This window comes from Microtus pennsylvanicus, chromosome X (assembly GCF_037038515.1).
Source record: "Microtus pennsylvanicus isolate mMicPen1 chromosome X, mMicPen1.hap1, whole genome shotgun sequence".
NCBI lineage: Eukaryota > Metazoa > Chordata > Mammalia > Rodentia > Cricetidae > Microtus > Microtus pennsylvanicus.
The window spans coordinates 140,820,299-140,839,558 of NC_134601.1; the positions used below are offsets into that span (position 1 = coordinate 140,820,299).

The window sequence follows — 19,260 nt, forward strand, 5'->3', positions numbered from 1 at the left end:
CTATCCCTTCCACTCTGGTTTGTTTGTTTGTTTTGAGACAAGTTCTCACTATCTTGCCTCAACCTTCAAAGTATTGAGATTACAGAGATTCACCACCATTCCTGGTTATTCTCTCATGTTTTATTAGTGATAATTCATTGTAGGAATTTTCTCTAACCATTCATTGAAAAGTACTAGAATTGCCTTACTGTCTTGGAGTGGTTAGATATGAATGGTTTTGTTTACATCAGGTTGTGGATCTGCAATCACCTTCTCAGTTGTAGCTTTGGTATTTGGGTTAATAGTCACAATAACTTTCTGAGTGGAATGAAACATTAAATAAACAACTTTCTCCAGAGAAATTATGCTAGTCTGTATGATATCATCCAAGATGAAAATATCCTCTTTCTTAGAGAAAACCAACTCTTCTTTCCTTTACAGCTAGCAAGTGTTAATAGTTCATCATGCTAGGCATGTTACTTCATGTCCAACATTCTGTGTAGCTCCTGATAAGTCAACCATGCTCCAATGGAAGTTACACATCCACGAATATTTGAGCAGCACAAATTAGTCTTGATGTTTTTTAATGCACAAAAGTTGGATAGGTAGTTAAGGGAGATGGATCTGAGAAGAGTTGACTAAATATGATCAAAGCATGTTCATAGTTCTTAAGAACTCATTAAATATTTTTTAAAGAAGGAAGGAAGTCTCCTTTTTCTTTTCCTCACTTTTGCTTCCTTTGTGTTTCCATCTCTATTAACCCCTACCTTCACACTACAAAACATATACAAACTGCATTTAAAATGCTTAATATTTGGTCCTCATTTTTCAAACTTCTCCAGAGTTGCATTGTATCAATTGAAACCTGAAAAACACCCCAGTATCTTATGAATCCCTTTCTCATTCCATTCTGGGCACTTCCTGAAGAAGTGAAATTCAGTTGTCCCATGTTGGTCTAACCAGCAAGTGTTTCTGCCATTACCCAATACTCTGCCACTTGACAAGATTGGTGCTGCCGTGTAGTTCTCTGTCTCAGATATAGACCCAAAACCTTTTCACCTGTAGGTCATATTTAAAGAATACCTTTTGAAAACTTGATGGATCTTAGTATTTTAGTGACTGTTTCTACTTAGATGAGAAAAAAAAGTTGTAAGAATGTCTTTGGTTCAAGGTCTTATAGAAATGACATAAAATGACAGTTGTGAGAGCCTCATCAATAACTCTCCTTCCCAAATATAATTTGAAGTTAAAAACATACAAATAATGATAATATTGTCAATAACTAATAATTGAAATATCCAGTACTATTTCTATAGAACTTCCTTTTATTTTTTTTAAATTTGTTTATTTTTTCATTGAGAAAAGAAAGAAAAAAAAACAAGTTTCCACCTCCTCCCAGCCTCCCATTTCCCTCCCCCACCTCCCACCCTTCTCCCCCTCCTCGCACCCTTCTCCCCCTCCTCCCACTCCTCTCCCCCTCACTCTCCAGTCCAAAGAGCAGTCAGGGTTCTCTGCCCTGTGGTAAGTCCTAGGTCCTCCCCACTCTGTCCATATCTAGGAAGGTGAGCATCCAAACTGGCTAGGCTCCCACAAAGCCAGCACATTGCATAGGATCAAAACCCCGTGCCATTGTCCTTGGCTTCTCATCAGCCCTCATTGTTCGCCATGTTCAGAGAGTCCAGTTTTAACCCATGCTTTTTCAGTCACAGTCCAGCTGGCCTTGGTGAGCTCCACTGTCTCAGTGGGTGGGTGCACCCCTCGTGGTCCCGACTTCTTTGCTCATGTTCTCCCTCCTTCTGCTCCTCATTGGGACTTTGGGAGCTCAGTCCAGTGCTCCAGTGTGGGTCTCTGTCTCTATCTCCATCCATCACCAGATGAAGGTTCTATGGTGATATGCAAGATATTCGTCAGTATTGCTATAGGATAGGGTCATTTCAGGATCCCTATCCTCAGCTGCCCAAGGAACTAACTGGGGATATCTCCTTGGGCTCCTGGGAGCCACTCTAGGTTCAAGTCTCTTGCCAACCCTAAGGTGGCTCCCTTAACTAAGAATTGTGCTTCCGTGCTCCCCTATCCAACCTTCCTTTATCCCAATCCTCCTTTTTCCCCAAGTTCCCCCCATCCTCCACTTCTCACTTTTCTCTCCCCATCTCCCCCTACCCCCATCCCACCCCACCCCCAAGATCCCAATTTTCTCCCCGGCCATTTTGTCTACTTCCCATAGCCAAGAGGGTAACTATATGTTTTTCCTTTGGTTCACCTTCTTACTTAGCTTCTTTAGGATCACCAATTGTAGACTCTGTGACCCTTATTTATGGCTAGAAACCAATTATGAGTGAGTACATCCCATATTCATCTTTTTGGGTCTGGGTTACCTCACTTAGAATAGTGTTTTCTATTTCCATCCATTTGCATGCAAAATTCGAGAAGTCATTGTTTTTTACCGCAGCGTAGTACTCTAATGTGTAGATATTCCACACTTTCTTCATCCATTCTTCCATTGAAGGGCATCTAGGTTGTTTCCAGGTTCTGGCTATTACAAATAATACTGCTATGAACATGGTTGAACAAATGCTCTTGTCATTGTATTTGGGTTTCATGTAATCAGAAGAAAATTCTCAATGGAACCATACAAATATTCTCAAATATTAACGCCCACTCAGTATAATTTGTGTAAGTATTTTCATTCTAGAAGATTGTTCTCATGTTAACACTTTCAAACAAAAGGAATGATTACTAAACTCTTCTATTTTATTTCATTCCCATACCTTTCCTGTAATTTTTCAGACTCACATGATAGACATGTGAATTGCAAACTGAGATTTAATTTTATGTGTTTGTCAAAGTACTCTGTGGCCTAGTTTCCATAGTTATCCAGGAGGTAAATGTCTCACAAAATCAGATGTAGGAGATAATAGGAGGGAATCAATTTGGCAACACTTGCTGGCTAATGTGATAAAAGGAGATCCTGAAGCACAGAAATTAGAACAGCTGCTAATTAATTATTTGTGCATCTACTACTGGAATAATCTTTAGTACTTGTGGCTATTTTTAAAAAATACTTCTTTGATGTACAAATACTAGGAGGATTGTATTTAGTCTGGCGTCTGCAGATCCTAGAGCAGTCTAGTTAAGTAATTTCTTCCAATACAAGGGCAGACCTGCATCTGTCCCATCGTTGGAAAATACAACATGGACATACTCAGCTAACAGTCTAGCTATCAAACTTTGTTATGCCTTGATATTTTATGACATATTTTCTTATTTTGTTGTCTTGTGATAAAGGGAGAAGTGCCTATGGCAGAGATTCTGTACAGAGCCCATGATACCCTTTTATTTTTAACTAGATATGCAAGTCATTTCAGTTTATTTCACGTGTGTAATGGGATGATGTACCCTCTTGTACAGAAGGGTTCCAAGTGAGAATGTCTTCTCATGGGTTACAGGTAGAAAGTTCTCTCATGCTGTCTCAGTATTCTGCCAGTACAAGCAAGAATGTGAAAAAATAATATCTATGGAAATATTTTCTGAGTATGTACTTTCTAAATGACATCAATCTAAAAACATGCACCGCATGAGTTTGGTAGTCATTTACATTTTGAAAGTACTCCATATTCTAAATTTGTATTAGAGAGTCAAGATTCCCATTAGCAAATTAAAAGTCCTACAGAGTCAGGCAATAAAAAAGATTGCTTCACTATAAGCCAAGATTTCCCAGATTTATGACCCTAGAGCCCATTTTCATATAGCATCTGGAAAGATTAGTGTGAGAAATGCTATCATATGAAATGATTTTAGAGATTTACAATTTAAATTCACAAAGAGACTAAGTCTTCTATCTTTCTCCATTCCCTTCATCATCTTCCATATAGTAAGTTCTTATCAATTTGACAGTAATGTTGGAAAAAGTTTGTATGTAGAACTGATACTAAAAGTCAGTGCTGAGCGGGGCAGTGATGGCACAAGCCTTTAATCCCAGCACTTGGGAGGCAGAGGTGTCTGAGTTTGAGGCCAATCTGGTCTATATAGAAACTCTGTCTTAAGAAAGCAAAAAACCAAAAAAAAAAAAAAAATCAAAGAACAAAAACTAAGGAAAAGTCATTGCTGAGTTAGCATTTTACTAGAAGTTGTTATTTTTGTGGGGCCATGGAAGGGAAGAAAAAAGAGGGACTTGTTTGTGTTGAAAATGATCAAACTTTTTCTGGGAAAGATAGATGTGATACAAGCTAGGCTGTAAAAAACAGGCACCTCATTTTCCACTTCGTATCTTTTTTTTAAACAAACATTTATTGGAACTCACCTAGTCACAAGGCAGTCTAAATAGAGCAGGTACAAACACATTTGAAGCATAGTCTGTCTTCTTGGGTGCATTGAGAATAATCTGGAAAGTTAGCCATGTGTATAAATCAGTATAACATAGTGGAGAGCTTGGCAAAAGGCCAAGGGGTCATGTTCTTGTCATTCAGCAGAGGATGCACAAATGGTTTATGACTGAGGTATCTAGGTGGGATTCTTTTTTTATTTTTTTGTTTTTGTTTTTGTTTTTTGAGACAGGGTTTCTCTGTGGCTTTGGAGCCTGTCCTGGAACTAGTTCTGTACACCAGGCTGGTCTCGAACTCCCAGAGATCCGCCTGCCTCTGCCTCCCGAGTGCTGGGATTAAAGGCGTGTGCCACCATCGCCGGGCTTCTAGGTGGGATTCTTGAGACCACATCTTTCCAGGTCATTGTTTGCTCATACATATAACTTCCAGGTCTAGGGGCATGCCTGATAAGTTCTCAAAGGAGAATCCAGCTCAGTGGCATTGTAGGATTGATCTGGCTATCTCTTACTAACATGGAGGTTGATGGGGTGGTAGTTGGTATGACAGGAATCTGAACTAAGAGCATAGTAACATAAATTTAATTCTGTCTGTTAGGCACTAACGGGGTTTAAACATAATCTGTTTATACATACATACCTCTCTACAAGTATGCTTAAAAACAATGTATATTATAAATGACTGAATATCTTTAGGCATATATAACATAAAAATCATCCAAGGCTACCTATATTATATCACCTTATGATGCATTTGCTAATGATAATACAGTGTTATCTAGGAGCAATGAAAGGAAGAGAAATCAGATATGGAATTAGAAGTATATGAAGAATGTAAGAAGAGTAAAATTGTAGATGGAAACTGCGCGTTTGTTTCCGTGCTGCCCGGACCTGAATAATTACACAGAAACTATATTAATTACAATTCTGTTTGGCCAATAGCTTAGGCATATTCCTAACTAGATCTTGTATCTTAAATTAACCCATTTCTATTAATCTATGTATCATCATGAGGCTATGATTTACTAGTAATGTTCGGTATCTTTCTCCTTCAACAGCCACATGGTATCTCTGACTACAAATTCTTTGTCCCTGCATTCAGTTTATTTTGCCCACCTAGCTCATGTCTGCCCTGCCATAGGCCAAAACAACTTCTTTATTAACCAATGGTAATAAAACATATTCACAGCATACAGAGGGGAATTCCTCTGTATTAAATGAATAAGTCTCTTAAAACAAATTAGGAAGGCAGGCATGGGGCTATAATCCTAGTACATAGGTAATTGATGTAGGAAGATCGCAAGTTTGAGGCTAGCCTGGGTTATAAACACCTGTGCCTTCCCACCCCTTAAAAAGAAAAGTAGGAAAGAATAACAAATGAACATCTAAAACAGAATGGATCATTTCCCTTAGTGTTTTGGGTTGTTTGTTTTGATAGGGAGGGTCTTGCTGGTTTGAAATTTGTGATCCTCCTACTCCTTAAGCTTCTCAACTGCTGGGATTACAGATATGTCCTACAATATCCAGCTTTATTGTTTTTGAAGTTTAATGAACATAAATTAAAAACAGATTGTGTTAGCAAAATTAAGCATTTTTACAATTTTGGCATTTTTTCAAAGAATGTCATTAACTTTGCCAATAACCATAGATAATGAATAAGATGCTTTTTTAAAAATAAGTACTAAAGTGGGCTGGAGAGATGGCTCAGCAGTTAAGAGCACTAACTGCTCTTCCAAAGGTCCTAAGTTCAATTCCCAGCAACCACATGGTGGCTGACAACCATCTGTAATGAGGTCTGGTGCCCTCTTCTGGACTTCAGGCATACACGCAGAAGGAATATTGTATACATAATAAATAAATAAATAAATAAATAAATAAATAAATAAATAAATAAATAAATATTTAAACAAATAAGTACTAAAATATAATAATGGATAACTATTAGTATCAGGATGATCTGCTACTTATTAAAAATATAGATTCCCTGGTTCAACACCCTGATATAGTAGGCCTAATGATAGGATCCTTATACTCCATATTTAAATAGGTAGCCTGGAATATATTCTGAAGAAATCCAGAAATACTGCAAACAAAAAGAGTTTAGTTGATCAGTGGGAGTTGAAGGGATGGCTTGGTGGTTAAAAGCCCTTGCTGCCTAATACTAATTTGAACTTGGATTACTGGAACTGACTTCTAAAAGATTGTCTTCTGACCTCCATATGCATGCTGTAGCATGTGTAAGCCTGTACACACACACACACACACACACATGATGTGGGAGTGTCATATATCAATCTGTTGATTTCATTCGTTAAGCAATAAAGAAAACTGCTAGGCCCATTGGATAGGCCCACCCTTAGGTGGGTGGAGTAAACAGAACAGAACGCTGGGAGGAAGAGGAAGTGAGGCCAGACTCCACAGCTCTGCTCTCCGGAGCAGACGCCTCAGGAGAGACGCCATGCTACCTGCTCCAGGGAAGACGCACGCTATGAAGCTCCGACCCAGGATGGACTTAGGCTAGAATCTTCCCGGTAAGCGCACCTAGGGGCGCTACACAGATGATTAGAAATGGGCCAGAGCAGTGTTTAAAAGAATACAGTGTCCGTGTAATTATTTCGGGGCATAAGCTAGCCGGGCAGAGCCAGGCGGCTGGGGTTTTGGGAATGCAGCCCAGCCGCCCCTATTACTACAGATGGCGCCCAACGTGGGGCGCCAAAATGAAGGCGTAAGTCACAAACAATGCCACACCAATTTGGGATTATGATTAATAGGGTGATATTTATTTAAAGGGGAAAAAACTTACAGATCACTGTCCCAGGCAACGGCCCTCTATGCAACGCAACCAGGAGTCTAGTCGCCGGCGGAGCAGGAAGTGAAGAGAGAGAGGAGAGGGAAGTGGCTGCTTTTTTAAAGGGAGAGAGACCACGCCCCAATGGGCTGGTATCTCAGCGGCTATTGGCTGGAGGAGTGGGAGGACCTCCCGCAACACACACAGACACACACACACACACACACAAATGATGATGATTATAATGATGATGATCAGAGCTGGAACACACAACAGTTTATGATATTCACAGTTTATATATCTCTGTTCAGCATGATTTATCAGTTTTGATATTTTGATGAGATAACTCTTTGTTTTAGAGGGCTGCCCACTTCACTATAGGATGCTTAACATCATCTTGTGCCCGGTTCTAACAATCAAGACTATCTGCCAACATTAACAAACATATCTAGGGAACAAACTCTCCCTTGGTTGAAAATACTTACTTACTCTAACAATACTGATCATTCTAGCTTAATGATTAATCTACATTGTTTAGATTAATGAAGACTACATTCCCAAATAAAATGTTCTTGCATATTGTAATGGTGTGCCCTTGTATCCTCTTAGCTGTTCTATTCAAGTACTTAAACACATGAAACTCCATTATAAGTTTGTGTGGGATTTGGTATAAGGTAGATAGATTCTCTCTCAAATGCTTTATGGAAGAATTTTCCCGCAAAAGAGCCAAGTGATCACAATATGATACTTTATTGGTCCTACTATATAGAACCTGGAGACTGTGTTATGGGAAGACACTCGGGACAAGTCTTTAATAACAATAAAATAATAAAAATAATACCACAACTGAAGGTTAATAGAATCTAAACAGTAGAGAGGTGAATTCTGTGTGAAATGAGCAACTTGTTAGTTTTCATTTTAATGGCATTTAAGGTATTTTAAAAGCCAAGTACTTTATATCTGTTCCTCATCCTTTCTACTCTATCCTTTTTAGCCTTGGAGAGAGAGTCCTCTTTGGAGTTTAGAAGTAATATAACCATTCCAGATCATGCTGTTCCAATGCATTTACTCATTAATTCATAAAACTGATTTTGAGAGTGAGGATACAGTTAAGTGTTAGAGAACTTGATTAGCATGTGCAAGACTCTGTATTAGATCCATAGTGTGCATAGATAGACAGGCAGACAGATAGATCCATAGTGTGCATAGATAGACAAACATATGGATGGATGGATGATAAATGTGACACAAAAGAGTTTTCAAGGAAGCTTAGAATAATAAATAGCAAATTGTTCTACAGAGGTGCTGTCTTCAGTATGAGCCCTATTATCATTTGGCTAATAAAGCAGCAGAGCTAGTGAGTTAGAAGTGTCATGGTGGAAAGATGGTAACCTCTACTTAAATATTGTAAGCACCAGGAGTTTGTGGCACAAGCCTTTAATCCCAGCATTCAGGAGGCAGAGGTAGATGGATCTCTGTGAGTGCCAGGACAGCAAGGGCTTTTACACAGAGAAGCCCTGTCTCGAAAAACTAAAAGAAAAAAAATAATATGAGCATAAGTATTGTAAGATTTAATTTTGTTTATTAATATTTTTTCTTTGAGACAAAATATTGCTGTATAGCCCAGGTTCTCCTTGAACTTATGATCCCCCTATGTGAATATCACTTGAGTCAAGAGTTTGATACTAGCTAGCCTGGGCAATATAGAGAGAGTATCTCTCAAAACCCTTTTCAATTTAAAACCAAAATGAATCTGGATGGGGAGGCACATAGCCATAATCATAGCACCCCGTGAATAGCAACAGGAGAATCATGAATTTGATTCTCTATCTAGTATAGACTCTCTTGTAGTCTATACTACATTATCAAGACCGTCTCCAAAACAATAACAAAACTTCACACCCTCTAAACAGCTATTGTTAAAAAGACAAAAACAGTATTGCATAAAGACAAAGAGGTCTTAGAACCCTCATACATTACTGGAAGAAAACGTAAATATTGCCCCAACTTTTGAAAAATAGTTCAGCAATTCTTAAAAATGAAGTGGGGAAGGACAGAGAATGACTACTACAGAGTAAGAGATTATACATAGGGTGGAGAAAATGTTCTAAATTTGAATGTAATCGTGGTTACACACTGACTTTAAATGGATGGATTATGAGGTATGTGACTGATAGGGTAATATGGCTATTAAACGGCTGTGCATCCTCCCAGTATTTTCATCTTTCTCTTTACTATCCTTTACGCCTAAATTAATGGCATCTGTGAAGGAGGGAAAATACTTTTTAAAGGCTTCCCTGCCAGTGATTTTTACAATTACCCAAAAGTCTACAGAAAAACTTGTATTGTTTCTATTTTTTACAAAAAAAAATATTTTGTACTGTTTATTCTAATTACGATTGTGTAATTGCTTTGATTTAAATTTCTGTAAATAGCTAGAATCTTTTGGGAAGGACCACTTCCTTTTGCTTAACTAAAATATGAAAGTATTAAGAAGAGAAAACTCTTCCTTGTGCCAGTCAGGAAGTGCTAATTTACTTAGTCTAAACAGTGTATCTTGTGGTTTATGACAGCCATAAACTATCATGTCCTGTTAATAGTCTGCTATTATTATGAGCATTGATAGACTGAAGATGTGATTCTCAAGTGGACTTAAATATTTGGGAGCGTGATTCCAGGAACATTGTATTCTACTCAACATAAATTTCTGCTGTTTCAGTCCTTCAGGCAGTAAAAGCTATTTTGAAAAAACAGTATGATTTCAGAATATAGGCATAACCTGAACAACTGCTACTCTAGGTTCTTTATTTCCTTTTATTTTTAAGAGTATTAGTCATTTAGAAGTAGGATTTTAGAGCTTCTGCCTTACTCTCAGGTCATGAAGTCATTTCTTGAAGAGAATTTATTTCAGATTGAGAAACTGCTGACACCTTGCTGATAAGTTATGGAGTCTCATTTTGGGACACTGAGAGAGCCTCTGCATGTTTCCCTTAGCCAAGAGACATTCTCAGTGCCTCTTCCAATATGCCACACATGTCAAAGTAGTCTCCAGTTGTGTAATCTAGAAGTAGCCATTGATAAGTAAGCCCTTTTAGGTGTTTGTGAGAAAGGAGGAGGCTGTTGCCTTAAAGTTCCCAGTTCCTAGCAGCATCTGTGTGCTTTTGTAGCAGATTTATGTTTTCCGGAAAATGAAAACAGAAAAGCCAGAACTGTTAAAGAGGAAACTACTTGATGTCTTTGTCAGCAGGATAAAAGTTTACATCTTTTAGACTATTTATGGCTTCCAACATTAAGGAGATTGCCAGGCTAGATTCTCCCTTCACCCTGTTCTTTGACCTTTCTGGGTCTCTGTGTGTTTATAAACACTTGGATTGAGGAAGCCCTTAAAACGTTTTGTAAGCACACTCAAGTTGGTGTTGTTCTATGAGGAGAATTTCATTAGTAATACAACACTTATAATACTTCATTAAATGATTAATGAAAATACTTTTTAAAGTACTTTTTGGCCGCTGATCTACATGTTGAGCTCCAAGTCAGCCAAAGTTACATAGTGAGACCCTATGTCAAAACCTTTTTTTTTTCAAAGCAGAGATCAGTTTTGCATATGAGTATTGTTTGAGTACAGTCATTTATGGAAGAAATACAGATTTTTTTTTGAGATTTCAAGTTAGGGAAGAATTGTAACAAGAATCAGCTATTCTCAAGGCTCCCCAGGCTATCAAGTAAGTCCAGCCTTTCTCCTCTCCATTTTTCTTATGTAAAATGTTTCTGGCTGTTTCTTTTAGAAAATATGTTAGTCTTTCCCAAAGATGGCTACATTTCCTTGGCAATCACACTCTTGGTGCTTCATCCTCTGTATTTTACTCTTTAGAAACAGAAAAGACACATAGAGAAGATTTGTAATTTTCTCATGTGAGAGTTCTCTTTATTTTATTAGAAAAGTTTAAAATGTATTTAAAACAAAACTATCTCCATGTTCCATCAACTATATACGAGTGAGGAAAACATTTTATGAAAAGTTTGGGAGAGGAAATTACCCTTATACTATTTCCTAGCTGCTGTCACTAGACTTTAGTTTCCTTATTTATAAAATGGAAATATTAGTAGTCCTTGCCCCCACAGAGCTGGTGCAAGCATTGCATGAGATAACGCATATAAAGAGTTTCAGCTGCTGCCAGGCATGGAGAAAGTTCAATAAATGTTTGGTGATGGTCATGACAGTGATAAAGGATTTGGAGTCTCAGAAAGTTGTATTGTAGCATTTCAACATAGTATTTTCTGATAGGAAATCAGATCACATAATCAACCAAGGTTATTTGAATTTGCTAGTGGAAAGGAAATTTGCTTCTTTGTCATTTAATGGATGCCATGTTTTCTTATTCAGTTGTGGGGGTGGGGAGAGTATGCACATACTGTCATGCCTTGTGCCTCTGCCTTGGTAATCAGGATTTTTTCTTGAACCTTTTTGAAAGTCTGGCACAACTTTTGATAATATGCAGTGCTTGCAGTTGACTTTCTACAGATATTTGTTAATAAAAAATCAAATTTTCCTGAGAAATTCTACTAGCAGGAAAGATTTGTGCTTTGTGAATATTGAGACATCATTTATTTTTAACCATAATTGCCCCTTGGTATTTGCAGAGGATAGATTTCAACACTTCCTATGAAAACCAAGATCTGGGAATGCCTAAGTGCTTAAATAAAGTGGAATGTTATTTGCATATATTCTATTCATATTTTCCTGTTTACTTCAAATCATCTTTAGATTGGTTATAATATCTAGCATATGTAAATTCCAGCTAAATAATTGCTATAATTTTTGTTGAGGTAATAATGACAGGGAAATGTCTGTGCATGTTAAGTATAGATAGTTTTTTAATGCTTTCTATCTGCAGTTCGTTTAATCTGCAGACGAAGAACCCGAGGAACCACTAAATGAACTAAATTTTCAGATAGTACCTTATAAATGATCTAGTCTGTCTTTTTCTAAGAGTCCACCCTCTATTTACCCTTGTTTTTGCTTAGCATAGTATGTGTCACACAATAAAGTAAATGTTTTCTAGATATCATGATGTCTTCACATTAGAAATCTTAGTACTGAGTCACACAAACTCATTTGAGGTTACAAAGGGAGTTTATGAGGCCGGAACATCACACTTCAGAATCTACAGAAAGCAGGAAAACTTTGACAAGTTAGGAACAAGAATCATGGTCTTTACAACAGAAAGTATCTGTTTGGCATGCTGTCTTAGGGAAGAGAATCCACTTTCTTCTGTACTTGGCTATGATGAACTAACTACAGGGTCAAGTCTTTGAACAGTGATTAACCAAGGTCAGATCACAAACTCATAGCTGGGCTAGATGAGGACTTGGGAGGAATCTAGCCTCTACCTATTTTAATGGCAGCTGGCACCATACTCCTTACTTAATAACTACAGTGAAGGCTGGCAGTTTCCCAAAAGGAAACCAGGGTACATCTAGAAAAGAAAGATGGCTGTTGAACAACCCAAACTGGTAAATGCTTGTGATTCCACACTGCTAATAATCTGGCTCTTTACATCAGACATAGTAGCCTAGCCAGCCTTCATTTATCCTGTGAAAACCTTTAAGACTTGGTCTGAAATGTGACTTGTATGTGTCTAAAGATGGTCTTCCATTTATTTGTTCTATCACTCATATTAATAAGACTATTATGGTTTTAGCATTTACACTAATATAATTTTATCTTTATATACTTATTTGTCCCAATAAGTAAAAAAGAGTCAAGGCTATAATTTCCTATAAACTTAAAACACTTAATACAACATTGGGAGAAATTTTAGGAATCTTATTAAAATTAGGATTATTTAGGTAAAATATATTAACATCAAAAGAAATGTCTTTGTGGTAGAAGATCCTGTTGCTTGAAAATGTTTTAGGTTAGGGTTGGTGGGTTTTGTACCGGCATGAGGACCTGAAATCAGTTCTTAAGCACCCTGGTAAAAAAACAGTCAGGGAGAGATGGCTCAGTGGTTAAGAGCACTGTCTGCTCTTCCAGAGGTCCTGAGTTCAATTCCCACCAACCACATGGTGGCTCTAAACCATCTGGCGCCCTCTTCTGGCGTGTGGGTATACATGGAGGCAGAAAGTTGTATATATAATAAGTAAATATATCTTTATTGCCGGGCGGTGGTGGCGCACGCCTTTAATCCCAGCACTCGGGAGGCAGAGGCAGGCGGATCTCTGTGAGTTTGAGGCCAGCCTGGTCTACAGAGCTAGTTCCAGGACAGGCTCCAAAGCCACAGAGAAACCCTGTCTCGAAAAAACAAAAAAAAAAAAACCAAAAAAAAAAAAAAACAGTCAGACACAGTGGTGACCAAGATTCTAGGCTAGGGAAGCAGAAGCAGACAGATCCTAGAGACATAATTACCAACTAAGCCAGCTAGTCTTGGTCAAACTAGTGATCTGCAAGTTCAATAACAGACCCTTCCTTAAGAAAATAAGATGGAGAACAATCACAGAAGATACCCAAAGTTGACCTGATCTTCATGTGTATCTACACAGGCAAGTGTGCCAGCACAAACTTGTGGACACATATTTGTGGACACATATACATACACCATACTTTATGTATCCTCTCTCCCTCCCTCTCCCACTCTGTCTCTGTCTCTTTTCTCTCTCACTCTCTCTCTCATACACACACACACACACAGAGAGAGAGAGAGAGACAGACAGAGAGAGAGAGAGAGAATGATTTATATTTTTTTAAATTTACTTATTTTTTGTAGTCTTGGAGATGGAACCCAAGACATTATATATGCTAAATAAAAACTTTACCATTTAATAATATGCACAGTCCTTTTATTCCTTCTTATTTTTAATACAGAATCTCACTAAATTGCCCAGACTGGCAATTTGGAATCCTTCAACTTCCTGAGCTTGTGGGATTATAGACGTGCATCTCAGGCCAACCTGGTTCTGGTGGTTTTAGGATGCCAAGTACCTTAAAAGTATTAATTCATTTTAAGTTGATTCCCTTTGCTGTTATGTTCCAGGGGAAAACTTACCCATTTCGTGGTGCGTTTCCACCTGTGTGGAATCCCTTGGCATATTTGGATTATAACAATCTGTGGAGGACAATGGATGAAATGGGAAAAGAGGTAAAATGTGTGTTTGGTTTTCATGTATCATATTGCTGAAGAGTAAAACTGATTAATATCTTTGTAAGGTACAGTAGACATTGCTGATTTCCAGTGATGTATGCCCTTCTAGTATAATCAGCAACTCTGCAAAACCTGGAAGGATTTCCACTTGACAGATGGAGAAAATGAATACCAAGTGTTTATATAATTTACTCAAAACTATGCAGCAAGGGAACCAGAATTCAAAGCCACTCTTGCTTATACTACTGCCTGGGTAGCTTCACTTCTATGTCTCTGAGCATATATATGACATTTCTACTAAATATCTACTTGCAGTTATGTATCTACAATGCTACTTTAAATAGTAAACGAGAGAAGAACTTTCTGCATCAAAGTTTATTGGGGGGCTAAAAATGGGTGTGGTCTTCCAATAATAATATAGATATTAATAATGACCACAATTATCCCAATTACAAGTAAATTTATACATGCTGTAGTTATGAATGCTGTTATTACTATTGTTTGACAATAGCATTAAGGCATGAATTCCAGATTTATCTCACCTCTCTATGCACTTCCAAGCCAACTGTAAACACCAAGAAACAAGTTTTTAGAGGTTAACATGAAGGCTTCTCTGGAGAGTAGTAGAGCAATGGTGGCAGTTTCCTTCACTCATGAGTGTATGACCTTTCATTGCAGATCCCTGTTGATGCACCATGGCAAGCAAGACATGCTGAGGAATGGGACAAGATGACCATGAAAGATCTCATTGATAAAATCTGCTGGACAAAGTATATGTGACTACTTAAAATCATCTTTTAAAAAATCTTTCCCTCTGATCTTTTGTATCCTGTCTTGAATAGTAGTGCTGTTAAGTAATGGGAAAGTTAAGAAATATAATAATTTAAGATTATTAATCCAAATTATTAATCTAAATATAAAAATATAATGATAATAACAAAGTCAGAAGGTTTGAGCAGGAAATGAATAAAAGAAAAGGTAGATGTTGAGAAAACATGTATGTTACTGGTAGATCTTCTAGGAAAGGACAAGGTCAGAACATAAAAAGTGATTGCTATGGAAGGATAGTGTCTTCCTAAAATAGTCCAAAGTAGCTATGGGGGATAAATGATCAAAAATGGAGATGGATAGTATTATCATGGGATGATGTATATAGGCTTGAATACTCAGAGGAGTATAAATATAACTAAGATGGTGTCTTCTAGGTATAATTCATAGGGAGAGACAAGATATGTGGTTTGTATGATTGTCCACTGCCATGAATGATGAGCAAAAAGTGTCCTACTCCTTAGGATTTTGTGAAGGAAAGAGTATATTTCAGAAATGACTTAGGGTAATGTGGATACAAGAATGGTAGCAGTGGTGGTGGTGGTTTTGGTGGTGGTGGTGTGTATGTGTTTATGATTTCTTCTAGGAATGACCAGAATAGTAAGTGAATCTTAATGAGTAGGGCATATACCCAAGGAATTAGTAATAGAGACTGTGGAAAGACAAGGGAGAATAGATTAGTTGGAAATGGTAATACCCATGAAGGAGAAATAGAGTTTGACACTGTTGGGATGGTGTCTTCCCAAAATGATCTGCAAGGCTGGAATGTATTGGGTGTTTTTGTTGGTTGGTTGGTTGGTTGGTTGGTTGGTTTGCTTCTTTTGGGTGGGATATATTTCAGAAACTGTCTGTACAGACAGGGAAAGACAAGAATGACGGATATGATTACTAGAGGGATTTTTCCTGGAAGAAACTACTTCTTGCATAAAGGTAGAAAGCACGGAAATTTGGGGATTCATGACTTCCAGAAACAAGATAGGGAAGAGAGGGAACTGGAAGAAGGATGGTATAGAGATACACTGTTTTCTAAGAAAAATCTGAGACTCTGAGGGCAGGACAAGTAGAGAAAGGGCATTTTGGTGTTTATCCAGGATGACCTACTTGATATTGAAGGATTGAAGAATTTGTCATATCATCTAGCATCACCCTTAAGGGCTTGAGTAAGATAGGATAGGTTAGATATTGCAAGGTGGAATGATATCTTCTAGGAATGAGTCACTAGAACAGCATAAAATCTAAGAAGGTTACATGGCATCTTCCAGGAATGAGAATGGATGCAAAAAATTGTGTACCATGATGGTATATATTCTAGGAATAATTCATAGGGGCAATGGACAATTGGAGAATAGATTGTGGATGGCATAGTTTATTCTAGTGATGTACTATTGAAACTGAGAGTGAGACTGATTGTGGTAGATGATCTCTTCCACGAATGACTCACAGATACATGGGGAGTAGGATGTATGAATATTTGGGGGTGAGTATTTTCTAGGAGGGACTGGTAAGGATGATGGGAACACAGAAAAAGTATCATAATTTTAATAGATGGTATTTTCTAGGACTTGAGCCACTGAGCAGTTAGGGTAGATGCTTGAATGGAATGGTATATTACAGGAGTAATGGTATATTACATAGATACAAGGGCTAAAAGGATGGGTAAATGGTATTGGGGTATTGGTATCTTTCTACAGTGATCAACTGAATTGTAGGAAGGAAGACATGAAAACTAAAAGTTGTGAGGAGGGATAGAATCTTTCAACAAGATACCAGCCTAACCTTTAGTGGAGTATAAGGAAATATGATCCTCATGAAAAATGTGCAGAAAAGAACCAGGGTTAGGGAAGAAAAGGGAGCACTGTAGTAGGGTGGCAGGATGGTATTCCAAGGATAATCGCCAGGAATTGGAAGAGATCAGAATTGTAGGTAGTGGATCACAAAGCTGGATAATAGCAAAGGGGATAAAGTGCTTGCTCTGCAAGTATAAGAACAGGATTTTGGATCCACATAAAAGCTATGACAGGTATGACAGCCTGCCTGTAACCTTGGTGCTCCAGAGGTAGAGACAAGGAATCAGTGGGGCAAACTGGGTAGTTAGACTAGCCAAAGTGGCAAGCTCCAGGTTTAGTTAAGAGATACTGCCTCAATAAATGAAGTAGAAAGAGATCCAGGAAGACACTTTGCTTCAACCTTTGCCGTCCCCCCCATGCATGGAGATGAGTTCACACACATGTGAAAAATACACACACATGCATAAACACTACACACTTACATGCCAATACAACATCAAACAGAATGTGCCACAGTGGTTAAGGGGAAGTAAGGTTGTATTAATGTGGTGGGAGAACATGTTCTAGGTGACCCAAAAGGGTGAGATGTTATTTTCTAGGTATAGGCCAAGGTTAGGGGTAAGCCTGATGTTAGGTAATGTGGGAATAGTAATATCTTCCAGGAATAGGTCATAGCAGCATTTGAGAGTCAGGGAAAGACAGATAGAGTTATCTTCCAGGAATAAGTCATCACAGCATTTGAGAGTCAGGGAAAGATAGATAGGTTTAGATGCTAACTTCCAGGATAATTCATAGGGCCAAGGGTGGGGAGATACAAAAATAGATATAAAGTGAGGACATCGTATTTCCTATGAAATGGCCCAAGAAACATGATACCTTATATGAATGACAACAAAAGCATGGGGATACAGAATAGATGGGTTTTTCTGGAGCAGCATCTTTCAGGAATGGTATATTGTTAGTATAGGAGAGAGTAAAGAGTAGATGTAGTTGGGATGTTAGGTATTTCTTACAGAGAGGAGAATAAGGAAGATGATGTTGAGGAATATCTTCCAGGATTAACCAAGAGGGAGGGGAGAGATTCAGACTTGTGAGTGATATAAAGCAATAGTATTTTCTACAGAAAAAATAAGGAGTAGCTTCTTGAAATGGCTTGAGAAGGGAAGGAAATTGACACATTTTGACAAGTCATTATGCCTGGAACATAGAGCAAGTAGTGAGATGAGTAATTGGAGTTGAACAGCCTATAAATGCATCTATTATATTGTCTGCATGCAAGATTTTTCCATTTTAGGCCATTATAGAATTTTTTAAATTTTGTGTTTTAAAACTATGTTTTTAGTTTAGTTTAGTTTAGTTTTGCCTGTGCATCAGCATGGCCTCTAACTTGCTATCTTCTTTCCTCTGCCTACTGCATGCTGAGATTACAGACCCTGTTACCATGCTCAGTTTATCACCAAAATGTTTTGAAAGTCCCCATTGTGTTTAGCATGGCAGAGAGTACTAGAGACATGTAGGGTGATAATATGGAGTTCACCACTTTCTCTGTTCATGTAAGAGATTATACAGTAGCATGGACCAGAGTGGAGGCAGAAGAGATGGAAAATTGAGGAAAATCTTTAAAATAGATGAGATGTATGCCTAATGATCAAGGATATCGAATCTTTAGATAGACCATATTTGGGGCTAACCATATTCCTTAAAAGCAGGAGAAAACTTTTTCTTTTTTTTTCAAAAGTTAACAAATGATTTCCTATGGACATTGGGACCATGTGGTTTTCTTTTTTGTTGTTATTGTTGTTTTTCCAAAACAGTAGAATCACTTTCTATTTGTAAAGGTTTTGTAAAGGTTCATTCCTCTGAGTTCTGTATACATTTTTAATTAGGTTATTATTGATGTGTGTGTGTGTGTGACTGGTATATATATTTCACAGTATGTATGTGTCACGTGTGTGGAGATTAGAGGATAACTTTCAAGATTTTGTTTTCTCCTTCCTCCTATATGCATTGACATGTGATTTCTAGTCTTATTCTGTGAACAGAACTGCTCGGGAATTTGCTTCTCTTTTTGTGAACATCAATGTGACTTCTGAGCCTCATGAGGTATCCGCCCTGTGGTTCTTGTGGTATGTGAAGCAGTGTGGTGGCACCACTCGGATATTCTCAGTCACCAATGGAGGCCAGGTTTGTTCTGAAACTAACTTGCCAAGAACAATGCCTTGATAATATCTTCATTGTTACAATCATGTATGGTAGTATAAAATGATCTAAAACTATGTCTGAAAATTTTCTCATTTCTTTTTTTATTCCTGAAAATTCATAGCTACAGAAAGTTTTATTTTGAATTAATTAATGTTTCATTTTGAATTATGTCTTAATAATTAAGTTCTTTCCTTTAAAATGTAGCAAAATGAAGCC

The 19,260-nt window shown here is 37.7% G+C and overlaps 1 protein-coding gene across 1 annotated transcript in view; it reads left to right on the forward strand.

Annotated features, from left to right (window-relative positions):
* Maoa (monoamine oxidase A) overlaps window positions 1-19,260 on the forward strand; it is a 73,675-nt gene that overhangs the window by 37,201 nt on the left and 17,214 nt on the right. Inside the window, exons 4-6 of the mRNA XM_075957129.1 lie at window positions 14,120-14,224; window positions 14,906-14,997; window positions 18,885-19,026. Of these exons, the coding sequence (XP_075813244.1) occupies window positions 14,120-14,224; window positions 14,906-14,997; window positions 18,885-19,026 (339 nt within the window). The remainder of the gene's footprint in view (window positions 1-14,119; window positions 14,225-14,905; window positions 14,998-18,884; window positions 19,027-19,260) is intronic.